A 22,500-nucleotide genomic window follows, 5' to 3' on the forward strand; every position below is an offset into this window, starting at 1 on the left:
AAAGCATTTCAAATGAATGAATGAACAAGTGGCATAGACTTAACAACTCCCTATAATGAACACCAGTCAATAACAGGTGCTGTAAATACTGTATATCTCCTAATTATAGAAAACAGTCACACATGCCAGAGGTCATTTTTTAGATTCTAGACTATACAAATATGTCTTAAAGAGTAACTACATTTTTATCTAATGTTACCTTAGCTGCTAAGTCCAAACATTAATGTTCTTTACTGTTTTAGTATGTACATCTTTTTATTAGTACGTTCATAATCTGGTCTGGGGACATTTATTATGAAGGCCAAAAATGGCAGATTAGCCATAATGGCTAACTGGAAATGCTAACTGTATTCCAAACTAATAGCAGATGTAAAGCATTGTGCTGGTTAGATTAGTAGAAATGTGTGTTTCTTAAATTTAAGCAGCAGTCGGCAGCATTAATGCAAAAAGGTACTTTAAGATAAGCAACATATGTTACCATCTTTTCTAGAGATGTCCATGCATTCAACAAGACAGTGCAAAAACACATACTGACACATTATAAAGGCTTGGCTGTGAAGTAAGACGGTACACGTACTGGATTGGACTTTCTAAAACTTCATATATTTGTATTGGAAACTTAGACACTTGTACTTTCAGGACTGGTTGCTGGTTTTTGGTGATACAACACTGTGCAGAACAGATAGAGCTTTAAAAAGCTTTTTTTTTTTCATTAATGTCTGAAACCTTCCATTCCCAGCTTATTATCTTTTTTATGAACCATTACTTACCTTTAAAAAATGCTTTTACTGTGGTAATTTCCACCTTTGCAGCACCCTCTCAGGTTCAACTGTGCTATAGTTGAGGATGATGTGTTTGTGTACTTGTGTATTTGCAGATCTGTTAATCAGTAAAACCCCACCCCCCTTCTGACAACCAACCATCTGCGTCTCACCGCTATCAGAGGCACACTGATAGCCAATCAGCTCTCCCTCCTGCCCACCCCTCTAAACCCATACACAGGAAATGTGGCAGTGTTAAATCAACACTGTTAGTGTTAAATTAACACTGAGAGTGTAAAGTTTAACACTAATAAGTGTTAATTTAACACTAACAGTGTTGATTTAACACTGCCAAATTTCCATCACCCAGTGCCCCACCCATATTACCCCTCCCATTTTTTTGCCTTTTTCAAATTTGAGCTGAGGGTGGAGTCAGCAAAAATCAGGGGGTTTAGTGCCCCTTTAAAACGATACCTGCCACAGCAAAAAAGGACAACAGTGGTAGTAACTTTTGTGAAATAAGGATAAATCTACAGACACAAGCAAACAAGTGCAGAAACATTAACACGTATGTGTACTTTGGCTATTTCCTTTCTAGCTGTCTAACAAAACACATTATCAAAGCAAAACAGCCCAAAATCTCTAAATTGACCCATGCACTGCCTGCAGTGTCTTGCCTTAAACCCAAAAAGAAAAAACTCAGCATCATGAAGGACAAGAAAAGGAGACTAATGAGTGAGAAAATCTGACAAAGCCCACTCTTTCTGGTGTACAGTGCTTCGAACATTTAGAGAATTAGGCCAGCCGTTGCCTCGGGGGATTTTAAGGACACCACAAAGGAAAGTGGCTATCACTAGCCCAATCATGTAGGAGCAGACTTTTAATAAGTGAATATTTGAGGAAATAACCGTCCGTTTTTACACAAATAGCGTGTCTAATCGGCAGCGAGCGGGCGGGATTGTCCTCTTGCCTTGTAGCTGTGCTGTTTACCTGCAGTTTATCCAAAACACAATTTGTCTCCCTCGTCTAGCGGACACACATACACACGCATAGGCTTTCATATGCCAGGCAGAGTGTTTGGCAGCAAATGAAAGACCTGGGATCTGTGTGGGCTTCTTTAGCCCCCACCTCTCATCTCTCTCTCTCTCTCTCTCTCTCTCTCTCTCTCTCTCTCCGTCTCTCTATCTCTCCCTCTCCCTCCCTCTGCTTCAAACAGTGCTATGGAGGGGTGCCAGTGGAGGGCTGATTGCCATTCCCTCAGATACAGAGCCCATCCGTCAAGGGGCAGTGTAAACTGGGTGGCCGCTCTCTCTTTCCTATACATCTACCCTTTTTTCCTCTCCTCTGCTCTCATGTCCTCTTTTCTCATCCTCACTCCTCCCTTCACCCCTTTCCTCTCCTCTTTCTCATCCTTCCTGTCCTTTTTCCCCTTCTCTTCTTACAGCATGACTCACCCGCTGGACCTGGACCCTGCGAGCCTGTCACTTTCCATACAGAATAACACACATTCTCTAGTATCTTTGTGAGAATTCTTACTCTTACACAAACATCAGATTTGCTTTATTAGAAAAGAACACTTGCATGAACAAGCAATTGAAAATAGACACATAAATGCAGAGTACAGTAATACACAAACAGATGATAGAAAAATAATAAAGCGAGCAGCAGTATAGATCAGAAGGGATTAACTGTAAACAGGTGCAGATGTGCAAAGCAAGCACGAAATATACATAATCTCGGTATGGATAAATGTGCAGTACTGTGCTAAAAAGTCTAAGGTGTCTAAAACTGGGTTGCAAAGCTATTAATCTTGGCAGTACCTGTTTTTTCTTCCAAAAAAATAAACAAAAAATGGAGTGTTTGTGTTATTTCCTGCTGAAAAATACAGCTCAAGACCAGCTTTTGGTAGCTGTTTTTTTAGATGGTCTAAAGATGGCCTTTGGTGGTCAAGGTGATTGAAATGTTAGTCGACCTGGTAAATTATATGCCCTTTACTGGTAATCTGAGTGTTTAATTAGCTCTTGACCAGCATACTGGTTGTTGCATTTGATGTTGGTCGTGGTTTACCACACTTCTCGATTAGCTTGGTCATGCTGACCAAACTGGTCAGCCAACATGGTCTTGATGGTCTAAGCTTGGCTTTGATGGTCAAGGGGGTTGAAAAACTGGTCATCTACAGGGGTTGGACAATGAAACTGAAACACCTGGTTTTAGACCACAATAATGTATTGTCCCGATGGACAGTTCTGGTGGAAACAGGAGAGTTGAGGTGCACATTGAATTTGCCGTGATTTGAGCAGCCGTGGTTTTATGTTTTTTAGATACAATCCGGGTTAGCACCCGAACATCCCTTTCAGACAGCTTCCTCTTACAGAGTCCACAGTTAATCCTGTTGGATGTGGTTCGTCCTTTTTGGTATGCTGACATTACCCTGGATACCGTGGCTCTTGATGCATCACAAACACTTGCTGTCTTGGTCAGAAATGCGCCAGCAAGACGTGCACCAACAATTTATCCTCTTTTGAACTCTGGTATGTCGCCCATAATGTTGTGTTCATTGCAATATTTTGAGCAAAACTGTGCTCTTACCCTGCTAATTGAACCTTCACCCTCTGCTATTACTGGTGCAATGTGCAATTAATGAAGATTGGCCACGAGGTTGATCCAATGTAGCCATGAAACCTCCCACACTAAAATAACAGGTGTTTCAGTTTTATTGTCCAATCCCTGTAGTTGAAAACATGGTTAGCTACACTCAAGACAAGCCAAAGGCCCTGTATTTCCATTTTTTTGTTATTTAACACCTAGTTTATCTAATCAATTCTTCAATAATTAAAGCAGATGAACTGCTGGTGGAACTGGACTGCTCTGTACAGTGGTTGGCATGCACAGAGAAGACCAGCACCAGTTGTTTTTCTACCCAACATTTCAATAACTCAAAAACTAGACTATTTTTCAGAGGGTGGAACCAGTGTAAAAGTTTATGGTGTACCTAGGGCTCGACAATATTTTTTTATTTATGGGAATAGAAAATACTTTAGCATTGGTAAAATAGTTTTTAAACATTATTTGCAATATTTCAGTATCACTCAGAACTTGGGCCAGATGTTCATTGCCTGTTAAACTTTAAACGTTAAAATCATCCATTTTTAAGTGGCTTAACCCTAAAATTGACAATTTGCACATCTTACACAAGCCTTCATTTTAAGTCCAGAGTGCCTAAGAATGAAACCAAACCAAACCCAATCCTAACCTTCATTTCAGCGGCCAAATTGAAAATTTTGTCTCTTTTAACTTTTTTAAATTATGGACATTTCTGATCTGTGCCTGTTCCCCTCGTCCCTCCAGACTGTCCTTTACCAATACTTCTGCCACTCTTGATGAGGCTTGAATATAAATGAGCTTTTTTCAAATCCAAAACTAGAGTTTCAGATATAATAGTGTGTAGTGTTCGGCTGTGTTCTGGCAGGCCACGTGTTTGTTCAGGCATTGTGATGTTCCGGCATGGCTGTTCAAACATGGGCCACAGTAATAACTCCATCTGCAAAAAAAAAAAAAACTTGCCTAGGAAAAGTCTGTTTTTGTAGGAGTTTCTCTTCATGTCTGGGTGCTTGACATTTGACACTACATTACTTTCCCAGTTTCAAAGCTGCAATTCAAAGCAAACGCTGCTATTTGAACAGAATACTGAAAATGAGTCTCTTAAAAGGCTCCATCTGGAAATCTGTAACTGACAGGCCTGAAAAAACTGAGGCTTTCCAGAAGCAGCGATACCCTCCCCAAACATGCGAAAGCCTGGATTCAGTGGACTTTGTTTGTACATTCTCGGATAATCCTGGGACAGCCATCAGTTTGACCCATCCAAGCTCCACCCACAAATATGTCACTTTATAGTAAAAGTTGTACAGGCTTTAGAGAATGCAGGGAAAAATAGCTCTTAACCTAATAAAAACTGCAGTAAAACTGTTTAGATTAGTATATACATATTTACAATTTGCTCCATTTTATATAAAGCTACAGCTATTGACTAAATCATTTAAATCTGCTTACTTTCTATAATGTTTGTTTTGACTATATAGTGCACTATAATTTCTCATAAAGCTGAATGGGATTTTTGCCTCCTCCAAAAACGGTGATCCAGTTTCCTGTCACCTCCTAAAAAACGCACACAGTATGTGACCTGGCCATGCTAAATTGGCACCCTAGGTCCCACAGTGTTAGAGATGGAGGAAATGCCTAATGCAACCCTGTCCAAAAATATATAACACAATGGATGGATGGATGGATGGATGGATGGATGGATGGATGGATGGATGGATGGATGGATGGATGGGCAGGCAGATGGATGGATGGATGGATGGACGGATGGATGGACGGGATTTCTGACTTCTGCATTATAAAAAGTATTAAAGATGGAAATTAATGAGAATGTGAATGTATCATGATACGTTGATGATACTGTAATTCTGTGATACTTGATATATCACAATACAATTCTCTATGATACTTCACAGCATCTGTGTTACTGAAGAAGATAAAGTACCCCTAAATAAATCAAGAACTATGGATTTATTGGTGTCACTTTTAAAGAATTACACAACCAATATTCTTCACCACAGGTTTACCCTGTTCATTTGAATAGTGCCATCACAAAGAGTAATAAAGTCGGTCTTAGAGAGTTTAGAGCCCTATGTTTCAATAAAAATATGGATTCTTGACGCCACTCATCGACATGATATACTAAGACAGAAACAATACAATGTATTGCAATATCAATGTCCATATGCAAAACAGCAATTTTTAGGATCCATCTCAGATAAATATGAATCAATAATGGATGATTCAAATGAAGCTATTGATGACAAATATAATTAAAAATAACTATTACAGCAAGCAGAGATTTTTCATAGACGCTCATTCATTTTGGCTTCTGATCATGTGATTCGAGAAGAAGTGAGCACTGCTTGAAGACTAACTGTGCTATGTGGTTGTTCGTGTGATCGACAGCAATTTAGTCATGTAATTAGCCAGGAACATGTAATAAAAAATAGCAAATTGGCCTATAAAAATGCTGATAGCTGTTCATTTAAGCAGTGGTATCATAAATGTAAAAGATGTTGATTGCATATACACTGAAAGAGAATTAAGGCTCCAGAGTCACGCTGATAAGACCTGTACCCTGCCGCACTGCATGCCGTCAGTACAGAAAGGCGGCTTATTAAGACTTTCCTGCCTTTCATGTGATATTTTGTTAATTTTATTACATAAATGGGGAGAGAGCGAGGGAGGGAGCGAGAGAAAGAGTATAAGAGAGAGAGCGAGAGAGAGAGAGCGAGAGTGAGATAAAGGGAAAGGATGAGAAAAAGAGCGAGGAGTAGGGGGCGAGTGGGCTAGTCAAGTGGCGGCGGTATTGTGAGGATTGCGGCGCGGCTCAGGCGCCTTAAGTGGTCTCTATTCTGTGTGAGAGGCTGCCAGAGGGAACCCACTCCTCAAGTCTAGCCAAGCCTTCCACATTACTACTAGCATCCCACTCCTTCCTTCCTGCCATCACTAATTTAGTAATCACATGAAATTCAGAAGAGGGGCAATTTAATTCACCATTTGCTCTGAGCAAGATTTAATGGTGGTATATTTCATCACACCAAGCATGCCACTTTAACTAGATTATCTTTCCCGCTTTCCTACGGGGCAGTATACAAAAGCAATTTGCTCGTGGCGTAAAACAAGAGACAAATTACTTACTAATCTAGGTCTTCAACCATTTAATGTCTCCCCTTAAAAATGTCTTGCCAACCCCCTTTTCTTCCCTGCTCCTGTCTGTCAAATGCCCCGCGAAAGCCTGTATGCATTTCACGCCAAAATTATTTTGCGCCTTTTGTGGGGGATTCTTTCATTTCTGGCAATGTGTAAAACGATTACACGAAATCAAGTCAAGCTCTTTTTCCTTTCATTTAGCTTGAGTGGTGTAAACACGGTTTTCTCTGTCGAAATCAGGAGAAAATTCTGCGTATCGTGCTCGGGCTCCAGATCAGCGCGGGCTGCAGAGCCCCGTCTCGGCTGGAGGTGAGTCACCTCGGTGAGCGGTAAGATAGTGATGAAGGGTGCGTGAAAACGGAACGACGGCTCAGATAATGGACACATACCTCACAGAGAGCGAGCCGAGGTGTGCGCCAGGGCCGTGAGACAGATTCAGGAATATCTGTCAGACTGCTGTTCTTAAATCATTTCCAGTGTGAAGCTGGTGATGGCTGTGCCTGTAGACCTTGAAGCAGGGCGGTAACTATAACTAGTTACAGGCCTGTCACAAGAATTACATTATCGACTTACTGTACAAAGTATGGACATGACCTCAATCATTTTTGCTGCCCATTGTGTATTTCCTAGCAAAGAGAGGCCATTAACATAATATGTTACTCTATATATATATCTATATATCTATACTCTATCTATATAATCTGACCATTTTTTCAGTAACAAGTGATCTAATTACTTTTTGTAATTTTTTGTGTGTTACTTTTATGTCATTTTCCTTAGTAAAAAGATATTGTTGCCTCTAGCTAAACGCATTGAAAGGATGGACGAGAAAGCCATTTACAGTTGTTGGGAAAGTGAGGGGTTACTGCTGACAACGTAATGTATTCTGGGAATTGTAGTGTGGGTGTGTAGTCACCTAGTTCACTCTTTGCTCATTTTTGTTGTTTTAGCACAGCCACTCGTTTTATAAATTATTTATTTTCATTTCATAACAAAGCAGGCTACAATAAATGTCCAACACTTCACTTTAACCCAGTTTCTGCTCATCTTTATGCTGGATAAGAACCAAAGTTTGGGTATTACCCCAGAACGGGTGGAAGGGAAAGTTTTAGCTCATTCTGGCTCACGGAGATGCGGTGGAAACTAGCTCCCTTGAGCATCGCGACCACAGTCGAGAGGCAGTAATTAGGATAAAAGAACACAGTCGTCGCTTTATTGCTGGAATTTAAAATGCTTAGCGAGCTAACAAGCTAACAGGTTAAAACTAGCACTCGGGATGAACACACACACTAACACAGCGAGCAACCCTCTCTATCCACCTTATACACACACACACAAACTCACACAGCGCTCATGAGCACAGTGCTCATTCTTTTTGCTGTTCTTAGCCTCAAAAAAGTACACAATCAAAAAAATTGGTGAATTAGAACTTCTCTGGGTGTGATAACAAAATGATTACCACTTATGCTACTCTGCCCATGCATATTTACTCCAACTGGCAGATCTATGCACACATCTTCACCTGTTAGTATGCATGTCCTGGGCTTACCTGGACAGTCTGGTACAGCTCCAGCCTGGATCATCATACTGGTTTCTGACTGCAAACAAAAGAACATCGGTAAATAAAAAAAACAACAACATGAGGACCTGCATGGTTATACAGTTGGTTATATTTACTGTACAATGTCTTGATCTAGAGGAACTAGTTTTATATTTCACCGGTGATTCTCAACGTGTGCTATGTGGACCACTGGGGGTAAACAATGCAAAGGGGTTAAGCTAGATGACCTCAGAATATTTGATGCTAAAATATTGCAGAATGGAATCTGTAAGGTCCTCACATGTAATTTCCAGAACATTACATTTTGTATATGAGATTTATAAGCCCAAAAAGGAAACCCTGTGGAACCCCAAAACATGCTAAACTAACGGGTCTGATCATAATTCACAACAATTTCTACATTAAGATTAATAGCTGAATAATTAACCAAGCGTTTAAGTGGATGCTGTGTAGAGAATGTATGTTCCTGTAGGCATACTACAGTGATCAGAAATAATAATCATTGATCTTACCATATTAGCTTGCAGACTGCAAAAGCAGTTAGGCTTTAAACAGTTGGTGAAGAACCACAAGATTACATGTATGATATGTGTAAAAGCCACATCAAGTCTGATATATTTAAGTGTTTAAGTTTGTAGCACGTGTTTCTGTTAAATTACTTAAATGACTATATGGTATTTGGAAGTATGTGGGCATTAGCACTTAAGCCTCGACATATCCTATTAATTTCAAGTATGAGAGCTGTTGCATGCTGCAGTGCATGCTGGGTCAGTGCCCTGAACGTTGTAGGGCTGCAACTTATGTTTATTTTGGCCGTCGACTAATCTGCTGATTGTTTTTTCGATTAGTCAGCGATTATATCTGCCATGTCCTCCATCTCTAAAAACAATAGAAACAGCTGAACATGAGATTTGAAAGACATTTATATGCTGGTAAAACATGGAAATGGTCTGGATGATATTTAGTGATTAAATATGTAATCTGTTGTGTTTGGGCACTTCTGGAGACACAAACTAAGTTGAGTGTAAACTGTGTGAGAGAGCCCATTATCCATCTCCCACTGCACTTCTGTTCCCAGTACTGTTATGAATTAATGATTAGTCCACAATGAAATTTGTAGACAACAAATTTAAATAATCAACACTGTTGATTACATCAACTAATCGTTGCAGCCCTAGAACGTAACCTTGCCGTATGGCAGAATTTTTTTTTTACTTTTAGCTGGCCGAATAAGGTGTGTCTAGCCAATCAGAAATGAGCACACTGATACATCACACACATACAAGCCCTCACACATAGAACAGGCACCTTACATACAAGGAGTAGATGCTGAAAACAGCTAGATCTGGATTTCCAGAGATATCAATAAGAATGAGGTTGATTAAAAAAATAAATATTAAAATAAAACTAAAAAATATTATAGCCTGCTTTAAAGTTCTGTATTAAAGCTTTATTCAAAATTCCAAAACATCACACATGCCCACATGACAAGCCAAGAGATCTGGAATAGTGGAATATGTCAAGAAAAAGTGATAGTGACAAGAAAACTACAAAACTATACTATACAGCATGCAAGACTCTATTGCAAGACTCTGCCTATGTTCTTTCTGTTTAGCTAAGACCCACATATTCACTAGTGATCACACCTTAAAGACACACACAGTGATAATGTAAAAATATGTGCCAAGAGCAGTGGGAGCCATCACTGCAGCGTCCAGAGAGCAGTGAGGGTTAAGGGCCCAGTCTTGCTCAAGGGCCCAACAGTGGCAGCCCACCAAACCTGCATATTAAACCCACAACCTTATTGTCAATGGCCTGATGCTCTAACTTCTAAGTATTTGTTAAATCATGGATGGTGTACGGTCTGAAACAGGGTTGTATAATCCTGATCCTGGAGATCCACAGCCTATCCACAACCTTCCCTTCCAATCTTACACACCTGACCCAAGTAATTAAGGTCTTCTGGGATATGTGAGTGGGCTAAACTAAGGCTGTGTCCCAATTGACCAGTTAGTACAAAAATTATAAATGTACTAAAACAGAAGTGATGAAGGCGTTCTCCAGCATTCTGAAGTGTTTTCATTTTTTTTTTACATTTGTATATATTGCTAATACTGCAATAAAAATGTGGTTTTACAGCCACCTACTGCACTTAATTTCAGTTAACTAATGCATAGTCATCTAAATTTTTCAACTCCTCACTCTCCATTTTGCATTGCATTGTGAGATAAAAGTGTCCGGAGTATCCACGCTGAAAAAACGACCAGTTCTACGTGTGTATTGTGGATATTTGAGTATATTAGTTAGTATTAGTAACTAATATGCAATTGGGACACACCCTAGGGGTGTTGGATCACACAATATCCAGGGTGGTGGTTTATCTCCAGGACCAGGAATAAGCACACATGGTCTAAAATGTTTAAGAATTACTGTATTCTACACACCACTACCAGACCACCACAGCCCAGATTATAACCTATCAAATGTCGCTCTCTAGGGGCTGCACCAGGAACTACCTTTGAGGGCTTGTATCCAAACAGCATAACAACTGCAATTTTAAGATCTTCTCTGGACAGGTAACCTTTCTTCTCCACATCACACTGCTCAAAAACCTGAGGGAAAACAAGAAAAACCAAGATACACAAAACATGAGAGTGTATACAAAGCTAGCATATGGCTTTGATACTCTACAACCCAAACTTCCTTTGATTTGCAGCTTTATTATATAAATGAATCTAATATAAAAATAATAATGAGCTTTATTGATCACCAGAACCCTGGACATGATGAAAGCATAGCTAAATATAAACAATTATACAATTATACTTTATTGGTAACAAGAGGTTGAAACAGAAATATAAAAGGTGAATTTAAGGTTACAGAAGTACTGATTATATATATTATTATTGGTCAGTCGTGCAAAAGAGAGCAATTCAGCCAGATATATCCACCCTCACATCACTTTCCACACACACACACACACACACACACACACACACACACACACACACACACACACACACACAGAGAAACTGTCTATACCCTTTTCAGCAATATTCCACTAAGTAATGTATATTCTCTACTTGGGGTGGGTGATATGGCTTTAAAAGAATATCACAATAATTTAGGGTATTTTCTGCAACAATGATATTCTTACCAATATGAAAAAAAAAAAACATTTTTCAGGTATATAAGTGTTTCAGGTATAAAAATAAAACTGTGTCATTCATTTGTTAAAAAAAAAAAAAAAAAATATATATATATATATATATATATATATATATATATATATATATATATATATATATATATATATATATATATTATATATATATTTATATTTGTAAGTAAAGTTAACTTACCAAGACCCTGACTTTGTATAAAATAATAATGTAAGACAAAAATGTAACAAAATGCAACAAAAATAAAGCAATGTACCAACAAAAATATATCATAAAACTAAAGTGCAGCATACAAACTTTAAACAAATAATTAAACGTAAATAAAACAAATACAAAGAATGAAAAATAAACTGCTTTAAACAATATCACAATATCATGATATGATTTTTTATATCATTTTTTGGGCGATATTATTGCGTATGATACGATATGACAAACCCCTATTCTCTAACGTTACCTCAGTACCTGCTGTGATAATGTATGACCTATATTTTTACAGTATGTCACTTATCTCTGCACTTTATTCTCACTATGCACATTTTTAGACTGTACTGTGTCGGTCACACGGTGTTACAATAAATCTCCTGTTTCCTTTGTAGCGTTACTGTTACTTTTATGGTGCCACAGCGCCCATTATGGTGTTAGCTACCATGCTCTCAGTATTGTGTAACGTAACTACTGTGTTATATATAGTGTAACAGATTTCCTCATGGTGTTAGCTACCATTACTTTAACAATGTTACTAATACCTAATATATATACCTATATATATATATATATATATATATATATATATATATATATATATATATATATATATATATATATATATATATATATATATTCGTAATTATAACCACACTAATATTATGCATTGTGTAGTGTTACAATCAACTGTATGATGTTATTGTTAATACTGTTGTGCTACCATATGGTGTGAATCTCCTTTAATGCTTACACTGTGTAACTTACTTATTATTACATTAATTTTACAGTATGTAAACATGTGTTAGCAAGCTAGCTAACTAGCTAATGTTAAAATAAAGTGCATACCGATAGCTAACTTATATTGAGAGATTTCCCACTGCTACTCAGAGCCCGGATAGCTCAGTCGGTAGAGCATCAGACTTTTAATCTGAGGGTCCAGGGTTCAAGTCCCTGTTCGGGCGATAGCTTTTTCTTCAAGAAAACTATAATTTTAGACTGTAGTTAACATTATTAGTTCACAAAAGAAAGCGAACATCGGGCTTTTTACAACATAGCCAATTAGCCTAAATATTTAGTTAAAGGTACGGTGAGAAGCTAGCTAGGCACTAAACAAAAATAAGCAAAAGTAAACTTGTCTGTTATTTACCTTGCTAGATAAATCCAATGAAAAAAAAACTAAACACATAAAATAAAACACTGTACTATAATTTGAGTAACAAGACTTAAAACTGTTGTAGCTAGTTAACATAACTGTTATCAACAAGCATATTTAAATTAAATACAGCAACAGTTATTTTAGCTAGAGTAAATGTTTTGCACAGTGACACTATTATACATTATAGTACAGTTTTTTTTTTATTTGAGCTTTTTTTATAGAATTTAGCTAGCAAAGTAACCTAACATGCAAGTTAATTAACAAGTTTACTTTACCTGAGCATAGGCTTAGGCTATTAACAATCAACCTTTATTTTGAATCACTTTAAATAAAAAAATATATATTTTTAAATAACAGAGAATAAAAGATTACAATAGATAAAAAATAAAATTTGAGGTTATATTGATAAGAAATTAAACATAAAAAGAAGATAAAATTATAAAATAGAAATCTGTAAAAATTAAGCTAAAACAAACTTACATAGTACAATTTAAAAAATAAATAATAATAATAACAATAATAATAATAATAATAATAAATATACAAATTAACAAGTAATAATACAAAAATAATGAAAGAAATAAAAAACTAAGATAAGAACTAAAACAAGAAATAAAGGCTGTCTGAAGGTGGTTTAAAATGGTTTAGTAAAACCAGTGAGCTGAGTTTCCTTTAGTGAATTTCAGCTCGCTGGTGCTTTATAGCTAAAAGCATTATTATTAGCAAGCTATTCTGAAGATAATATTCTTTTTCTAAAACTAATTCTAGAACTAGTTAAGCTAAATACTTTGTTCGGACTGAATTTCAGCATTACTGAAGCATGAATATACTTACAAAACACCTAAACAGTGTTTATTCAACAACAGCAACATAAACTAAATATTTTAAAAGTCATAAGTCAGAGAAGTGGCTAACTAGTTAACTAGCAGCTAGGTTGGTTAGCACGCTAGTTAGCTAACTAGCTAGTAAGTTAGCGTTACAAAGTTCTGGATAGCGCTGAAAATCTTACCCAAATAAATCTTTTTCTCTCAGTTTTGGTTAGTATCTCTCTGCCAGCACCCCGAACTCCAGACATTTCTCCCTATTATTGCTAGTTAATAGTGTATATAGTAATACTATAGTAATATTTTACAGCTGTAGTACAGTTAGCTATTAGTTAGTGTGCTCTAAACCAGGTAACTAGCATATAACTTTACACCTTAGCCTGCCTTGTATACCTTCGACCAGTCTTCGTTGCCTAGCAACCGAACAGTCGTTTTTTTTAGACAATAAAAGTTCAGTGAAGAAACGTTTAGTAAAATAAATTATTTAAGCTAATAAATAAACAAATAAATAAATAGATAGGCTGTGATCATTCCCTTAACATTTGTGTTACACTTTTGGTAACAAGAAATTAAAACAGAAACGTGAAACATGAAAGTTGAATTTATGATTCCAATATTATTTATTATCTAGATTATTCCATAATAAAATATAAAAAAAAACATAATAAAAGAATAAAAAAAAGAGTCTCAATTTATTAAAACGTTTTCTTAATTTAATACAGCTTTGCTTCAGTTTAGTGTTGAGGGTATTCTTGTAAACTAAAGGAAAATGAGTTTAATTACTAAACAAAAGATTTAGTTTTTAAATTAAATTGTATTTAATGGAGGGGATGATAAAATGTCATATAAAAGCACACCTTGTACAGTGTACACCTTGTACAGTTAGCTAGTTTAGTACAAAATACATTAACTACTATTTAAATTTAATGCTCTAATAAAACCATTCTAATAACACCTATACGTATGAAGGCAGTACAATAATACTGAGGCATGTTCCCTTAATTTAATAAAACGTTCCCTTAATTTAATAAAGCTTTGAGGTTGGGGGGATTTTTTTTTAATGTAGACTAAAGAAACAGGAATTGAGTTAATTATTTGAAAGTATTTTTTTTTTGTTTAGCAAATGCAACCTTTTATTAAATTAAGGGCATGTTAAACAGACAAATAAAATCAACACTTATTATTATTATTATTATTATTATTATTAGTATTATTAGTATTATTAGTATTATTAGTATTATTATTATATTATTATTAAAACCAACTGAACAATGTATTACATTTATTAAACCATTTATTAAATCGTTAAAACGTTTTATTAAAACAAGGAAACGTTTTAAATACCTGAATTATATTTTTGTATATTGAAACCCAGTGCTCCACATTACACACAGACATACGCTTCATATAAAGAGGACTTTTATTTTGAAGAGCTCTGAGTCCAGCGTGTTGATTCAGACCTAAACAGAAGCAAAATCTGCATTGGAGTTCAAAACAAGCGTAAAATAAGCGATACAGAGGCTTAAACAGGCGAATTTTTGTTATTTTCTGTTATTTTATTTGGTGATAGTGCAGCGTCTGCAGTGATTACAGGTTATTATATGAGGTGGAAATAGCCCTAAAGCTGCAGAATTTTCCCGCCGGAGTAAGTTAAGTGTGTGTGCTGTGGGCTGGGGGCTGTGTGTGTAATGCTCTGCAGATGTTGGTGTTTGTGTTTAGGTAAAGCTTACTGTGTAGGAAAACTAAACTATCTAATTTATTAGTAAATAAACTAAACTATTTACATGTGTACGACTGTATGAGTGCACGAATGCTTTTTTTATGTACTAAACCAGATAACTTAACTAACCTAGCAGTTGTTACGTGTATTTCTCTGTAGCTTTTTAAATTAAGTACTTAAATGTAATTAAAATGTATACTAGTGAATTAGCTACAGCTCGCCCAATAAGCTAGCATTAAATCTCTTAAATTACAGCCTGGCAGCCTACTAATTAACATAGTCAGAACTGAATTATCTTTAGTAGTTTCATTCGTTTTAAATTTTATGCATTGGCTGGTTCATGGCCAACAGCCCTCAAATAGTGTTATGTGCAACAAAACATTTAAAAATAAAGAAAAAAAAAACAAGATGTCCATTGTAATGGATGTAGGGTCCAAAAGGGTTATGTCCTGTCCTCCGGAGTGTTTACTGTGTTTAAACTTCTCTAATACATCACATCGTATTTAGCTCCTAAAAAACACATATATAGGTTAGTGTTCTTCCCCATAGAATGAGTGAGGGAGCTGATCTGTAAGTTAGTTATTTTATGTAACCTAGAGTAGATACAATGATATATTTCTAACCATTTTAAATTTTAAATTTTATGCAAAGATTTCTGTTTTTACAGAATAATGAAAATTAATGTAATATTAATTTATTGCAAGAAATTATGGAGCATTTGTGTGGAGCAACTGCCAGATTCAAATAATGCCAAAAACTGAAGAAAAAAAAAAATAAATAAATAAAAACAAACAAAAAAACTGCCATTCAAGATTTTTGCAGGGCATTAAATATATAGGATTGTTTTTGTAGGTATCAAATATTGTTTTTTGTATATATGTATATTAGGGCTGGACAATATGGCAAAAATCTATATCAGGATAGACTGCTCTATGCCCATAAAGAATGTGGTAATGAATGAGTCACCCATTATTAAAAAACAAGGTGGGAAAACAAACTTAAAAACATAACAAAAAAATAAAAAAGGCAAAGTGAAATTTACAATATGTTGTAATAAATATAATCTCAGAATAATAATAATAATAATAATAATAATAAATGATAAAAATAAAAAAATAATAATAGGCTGGGGTTGCTACGTGGTTGTTTTTTTATGGGGTTACTAAGAGGTTGATATGATATCTCAGGGGTTGCTATGCTGTCTGAGTTTGCTTTTTATGATGTTTCTTAAGCAGTTGATAGGTGGTTGCTAAGAGGTTGCTTTTTGATTGCATGTGGATGGCATTTTCTAAGTGGTTGCAAGGGTATTTAAATTGTTGCTATGTTGAATGTAAATATGTGGTTAAAAGTTTACATTCACATTGCAAATCTTGTGTTAGTATTTTGGACAGAGAATGAAGGCTTAATGTACAAATTCTATACTATATATATATATATACAGACAATATTCCACATAAGTGTCGATTGGATATGTGAAAGTTGGAACCCCAAACCTTTCAATGTCTTCAATGACTAAGATTTAAAACAAAGTCCACAAAACAAGTGGAATAATATTAAAATATATATAAAGAATAACAGCACAGTGCTGCATTGTGCAATGCACTAATGAGTGTATAGTGGTTGGAACAGAGAGTGTACCTGGGTTAAAGCCAATAAAATAACCTTGTTGGGACTCCACAAGGTCATAGCTTTGTTTGGTATCCACTGACTCTTTAAATAGTGAGATTATCATTTCATTCTTAGTGTTCTGTGTCTCTGCTTGTATGGGTTTTGCAGAACTTTGTGTAGAACTTTTTTCTAAATTTATTATAATAATTTTAGACCCATACTGCTTATTGACAAGCAGCTTAATATGACTCACCATGTTCCTGTCTTCATAATTATGATTTAGTCTCTTCAAATTAAAAGTTGACTATTGTTATCTTGTCCACCCACTCTGATTTGGTGTAACACACTGTAGAGACAAAGCTGCTGTAAAAGTGCGTTATTTTGAATAACTTGGTGGTCATGTCTGCTTTTTTGTTTCTGCAGTAGAACAGAATGTCACAGGAGAGTCAACACGGCAAGTGGACCCTGTCCGACAGTGACGAAGATGACAACATAGTACCTCCAACACCCCCGAAAAAGCCAGACATCAAGCTAAACCCCAAGCCAAATGTGAAGCCAGACCCAGAGAGCAAAGCCTCTACGGTTAACACTGTTCCAAAACCCAAGCCTGAGCCCAAATCACAAGTTAATGTGAAACCTAAGCCACCAGTTAAGACTGAGAAAATCCCTCCCACCTCCTCCCTCCCCATGGGCTCTGAGGCCCGAGAGGCAGCGCACCTCAGCCAGAACAATCCTGTAAAATATGAAAACAGCTCTTCTCCAGCTCTGAAACGCAAGAGAGAAACCGACGAGGGAGGCTGGAACCTCTCTAGCAGTGATGATGATGATGCAGCTCCTTCATCTGCCCCTAAAACAAAGCCTAAACAGCCGAGCTCCAGAAGTCCACCGAGGAAGAAGACCGAGGAGAAGCGTCCGCCGAGCCCCCACGGTGCTAATTACTATAAAGAGGAGCCCAGCGATTTCTTTGAGGCCAACTTATCAGCTATGAACGACACATACCGCTTTTATTTAAACAAAGTGTCTGGTATAGAAAAGAAGTTCAACACTGGAGCTTTGCACATCAAAGGTACCAAATGTGTTTTCTCACAGAAATATAAAATGTATTTGAACTTAGTTTAAGGTAGTTTAATTAATTATAAATTAATTCATTAATTAACTAATTATTTTTTCCCTTTTAACTCAGAAATACTTTCCCCTATGTTTGGCACGCTGAAGGAGTCCGTCCAGGTAAACAAATAATAAATATATATCCATATATGATGTGTGTTTTGGAAATTATGTGTACAAAAGTAGAGGTAGGAATCACAGGGTGTTCACAGACATTTATATTGTACCTTATATAGTGTACAGACATATAGTGTACCTTATACTTACTCTGGCTCATCATCATCATCTCTGTTTTTTACAGTTCAACTACTGTTTTGATATTCCATGGATGGTGAAACAGTATCCTCCAGAATTTAGGTAATAATATTTTCTTACTGCACTTTATTACTATTACTAAATGTCTAGCCATATTCCCATCCTACACACTGCACACTGTTATTCTTCTATATATTTAGGGCTGTCACCATTAAAGCGTTAACACACGCAATTACTTTGAAATTTATATTTTTAACACAAATAAATACCCCACCAATCTGCATAAGGTGCAGTTTAATTATATATTAGCCAGATAATATGCTGCTATGACAAACACTGTCCCTGATGCTCCATGCTGTTTACACGTGCAGTATGTGCAGCATTCACTGCTCACATCTGCGCTGCATGACCCATTGAAAACACAGTGTTTTCAGCGTTCTGTGTTAAAGCATCTTCACACTGCGCAGATATACGCACTGGAATATAGAATCTTCTTACTATATTTACCTTTATGCTCCCGTACCAGACAGTTCTGACCAATCAGAGGAGACAATGTGCTCGCATTGTTTATTGGTGCACATTTTGGTGCGTTTCATTTTATGCCTGTGTGAAACCAAACCAAACAGAGGCAGAAATGCTCCACATAAACAAACTCATCAACTGATCTGGACCATAGAAACTAACACAACTACAGGTTTGAAAATGCGCTTTTATACTCAGCAAATTAAGCTCTAAGCTGAGATGTTTACAATAACCTAAAAAAAATGTTTCCTCTATCCATTTTGTCATGCATTCTTTATTCCAGCGCCACATGCTGGCTTTATCTCCCCTCAAACATACAAGCATATACTAGTATTTTAATTGACACCACTAATATAAATATAACTGCATTTCACATTTTTTACATTCATTCTTTTTATTTACATTTAAATAGCTAATATAAAACTTGCATGTTAAAAAGAACCAGTGCAATTAATTCATTTAATCGATTGACACCACTATATATGTATTGTCCTTTTTTCTACATATTTTCCTCTACTATATTGTCATATAGTTTTTCCTTATATTTTGTTCATCTTAATTTCCTTGTGTGATCAGATAGTCATTAAAGAATATCACTGCTAGTTGTACCATGTATACCATGCATGTGATAAACTTTTTTGATTGGTCTTATACTAGTGATGCATTTAGCTTTGATTTTCAGTTAAAAAAACCCTTTACTGAATAATTTCATCCATCCAGTACGAAATTGTTAGAGAAATGACTACAGAGATTGGTTCACTTTACAATCTAGACTGTCTGCACCTTTCAATCAGCTTCTGAATCAGACAGCTCAGTTCTTCGATATGGCGTCATCTATGATATGAGTCATCATCAATTTCATCAGTTTCTTACAGCAGATAAAACTTATTTGGAACAAAGCCAAGGGCTGGACAATATGCTAAAATATTATATATACTTTTGTTTTTGTTTTTTTTGTGAACATTATCTATTGCAGTATTTGACAAACAAGCAAACACAAAATAACAGTAGTGGTAGATTAAAAAACTGCTGTTGAAGTACTATAAGCTTGCATTGCTGTGATATCTTCTGTTTTCTGTGCTATAATTTTGTATTTATTCTGTTTTTTTCAGGGATAAGCCTGTGATTATCGTGCATGGAGAAAAACGAGAGTCAAAGGCTCGACTGATCCAACAGGCACAACCGTACAGCCACATTCGCTTCTGTCAGGTGCAGCAAATATCTCACACACACACACTAATTACAGCTTTGCATTATCACAGTATCACTCAGTCATGTGTAATAACTCCTGTCTTCACTGGGGGGCAGTATCCAGCTGTAAATGGGTGATTTTAGTCAGTGATAAATCTGTATCTGAGTATTGATAAAGTGTACAGTATGTACCTGTAGAATGATTGTACAGTGTGTTTTTCTTTGTGTGCTTTTTTAAACAGGCCAAGCTGGATATTGCCTTTGGAACACATCATACGTAAGTACTCTATAAAGAATACAGGTGAGATTTAAGGTGAGATTTAAGGTCTCAGATAAAAATCAAACTCAGGTGTAATTAGTACTATATGTACTATAAGCAGCTCTCTATTATGATAAAGTGTGAGTGAGCTTATGTAAAGGTTTGTATTAAGCTCATCAGAATGCACTGTGCCTTTGTTTTAGTACATACTGTGTCATCGTTTCAATAAGCTTCTGCAATGTTACAAGATTTATTTCAATCCAGTGTTGCTGAATTAATTTTTCACCAAGATCTTGCAGCAGCATTGATGATGGTAGAGTCTGACCACTGCACAGTCTTCTCCAGCACATCCCAAAGATTCTCAATGAGGTTAAGGTCTGGACTCTGTGGTGAACTCTCTCTCAATCCATGTGTGAAAATGATGATCTCATGCTCCCTGAACCCTGAACTCTTTCACAATTCCAGCACCATGAATCCTGGAATTGTCATTTAGGAATATGGCCAAGTCATCAGGGAAGAAAAGATCCATTGATGGAATAACCTGCTCTATATCAGTATATTCAGGTAGTCAGCTGACCTCATTCTTTCAGCACATACTGTTGCTGAACCTAAACCTGCAGACCAACTGCAGCATCAACCCCACATCATTTACTTACTTAAATTCAGGTGGAGACTTTTTTTTTGGCCAGACAGTGTATAGCCTTATCCAGATGAGGTTAGTTTCTCTGGGGAATGTCTGTAAATGTCTACTCAGTGATAAAACTGTTACATCTAGAATGCATTTGAAAAAAACAGGAGGACCAGTGAGTTTTTTTTTGGCTTTCTCAATCACATTACATTGTGTTCAGTAGCTCCTCTATTTCTACCTCGCTGTTGTGTTTACATGGATCTCCGTGGAAACATGTACCAAAAATTTAAATGTACCTTGCGTGACAGTGGATAAAATAGCTATTTTATTGAACGCGAGGTGACGATACTCGAAGATGTCAGTCCGGACTGGAATAAAATGATCGGATGACCACAGAGTTCAGCCTAAAACAGTAGGTAATTCAGCCTGTGATTTTTTCAGAGAGGATGTCTGGGGAAAAAAAAACACATACATGGTCGTTCTGGACGGGAATAAAATCACAAAGTACCCCCCATAAAAGAGAAAATTACCCCAGGACCCCTAAAAACCTACTCCCATCCAGATAGGGGTTATGTGGTTTGTGCTTAAGCCTTTACAATAATTCATTAAATCAGATATGCTAAAAAAACTAATTTTTGTTTCCTGTATATTTTGCACAAGATTGGAATTGGAATCCTCAGTATTTAGCAGTGTCCCACTGAAAGGAAACTCAAGGACAAAATAACAAAAACACCTTTTGATACTCTTGCAGTCACTAATGTCATACACTAATGTTTAGCCACATTTTTTAGCAATTAATTAAAAAGAAAGAAATGGCTGAAAATAAGCAAAAAAGACAAAGGCCAAACACTGAACATGATTCTTCAAAGATTTTATAAATTTTGCCACATTTTTAATATTCTAATACTCTTTTAGTTCAGTCCAATTCACCTATGCTCCAGAATAAATTAAAAAAAGCAGGATAAACTATTCTAAATACCCTTTATTAGAGCTGGGCAAAATATCAGTATTTTGGCATATTGTGATAAATCTACTTATTGTATTAAATATCCTTTTTAATGTATATTGAGGTTATCATCAGTGCATAAAAAAACTGATCTATCTACTGATCTATAATTACATGATGTGCCGCAAAATAATATAATGTAAAAATTACTGTACTGTTCATGAAAGACTGTTTGAAAGGCAAAATCTTCCACTGCTGATGCATTTTTGTCTGCTTGTCAAAACACAATAAATACAGATTCTGAAAAACACAGATGCTGTGCAGTATTGTAGAGAATTGTCTGGCAATTGACATATATCGAGTATCGCAGAATCATAGTATTATGATATCATCATTTTAGTAGACAATGTATCGTGATAATATCGTATCGCTAGATGCCCTGTGATTCCCACCTCTAATTAGAATCCACGATTAAAGCTAGAAATATCTGCAGCATCTCAGGAGGGTTAATTTTAGGTCAGTTCACAAAACCATCTGCTTAATTAAAACACCTTTTGCAAATTGGCTCTCGCAAAAATAATTAAAGAATAGATCCTCCTACAGTATCAGCGTGGATCCAACACTCTCAGCATGTTTGAAGCAGTTCATAATTAGTGTGCAGAGGCGGTGCTTAGTAAGGCATGAGCAGGGTAGAAAACAGCCAATCAGAGCCTCATTTTATTTATCAGACATGGCAGTGCACAGCTATACAGGTATAATAAAGGAAAATTCTCTGTGTTTCATCTTCGATTGAGGCAGACTTACAGAGAGAGCAGAACT

At 36.2% G+C, this 22,500-nt stretch overlaps 2 protein-coding genes and 1 non-coding gene across 4 annotated transcripts in view; 2 read left to right on the top strand and 1 right to left on the bottom strand.

Moving 5' to 3' along the window:
- efcab11 (EF-hand calcium binding domain 11) overlaps positions 1–13,855 on the bottom strand; it is a 114,232-nt gene extending 100,377 nt beyond the window's left edge. For both annotated transcript variants that reach the window (XM_049463868.1, XM_049463867.1), the window contains exons 1-3: positions 13,631–13,855; positions 10,593–10,688; positions 8,065–8,113 (exon numbers count right to left, since the gene is read on the bottom strand). In XM_049463868.1, the coding sequence (XP_049319825.1) occupies positions 8,065–8,113; positions 10,593–10,688; positions 13,631–13,696 (211 nt within the window). In that variant the 5' untranslated portion in view covers positions 13,697–13,855. The remainder of the gene's footprint in view (positions 1–8,064; positions 8,114–10,592; positions 10,689–13,630) is intronic.
- On the top strand, positions 12,355–12,427 carry trnak-uuu (transfer RNA lysine (anticodon UUU)). The gene has a single exon. It is a non-coding gene; the product is annotated as a tRNA-Lys (tRNA).
- Positions 13,856–14,867: 1,012 nt separating the features above from the next.
- The window catches only part of tdp1 (tyrosyl-DNA phosphodiesterase 1), a 74,935-nt gene continuing 67,302 nt past the window's right edge, over positions 14,868–22,500 (top strand). The window contains exons 1-6 of the mRNA XM_022673234.2: positions 14,868–15,090; positions 17,197–17,839; positions 17,957–18,000; positions 18,182–18,237; positions 19,770–19,866; positions 20,091–20,125. Of these exons, the coding sequence (XP_022528955.2) occupies positions 17,206–17,839; positions 17,957–18,000; positions 18,182–18,237; positions 19,770–19,866; positions 20,091–20,125 (866 nt within the window). The 5' untranslated portion in view covers positions 14,868–15,090; positions 17,197–17,205. The remainder of the gene's footprint in view (positions 15,091–17,196; positions 17,840–17,956; positions 18,001–18,181; positions 18,238–19,769; positions 19,867–20,090; positions 20,126–22,500) is intronic.

Source organism: Astyanax mexicanus, chromosome 14, assembly GCF_023375975.1.
Source record: "Astyanax mexicanus isolate ESR-SI-001 chromosome 14, AstMex3_surface, whole genome shotgun sequence".
Taxonomy (NCBI): domain Eukaryota; kingdom Metazoa; phylum Chordata; class Actinopteri; order Characiformes; family Acestrorhamphidae; genus Astyanax; species Astyanax mexicanus.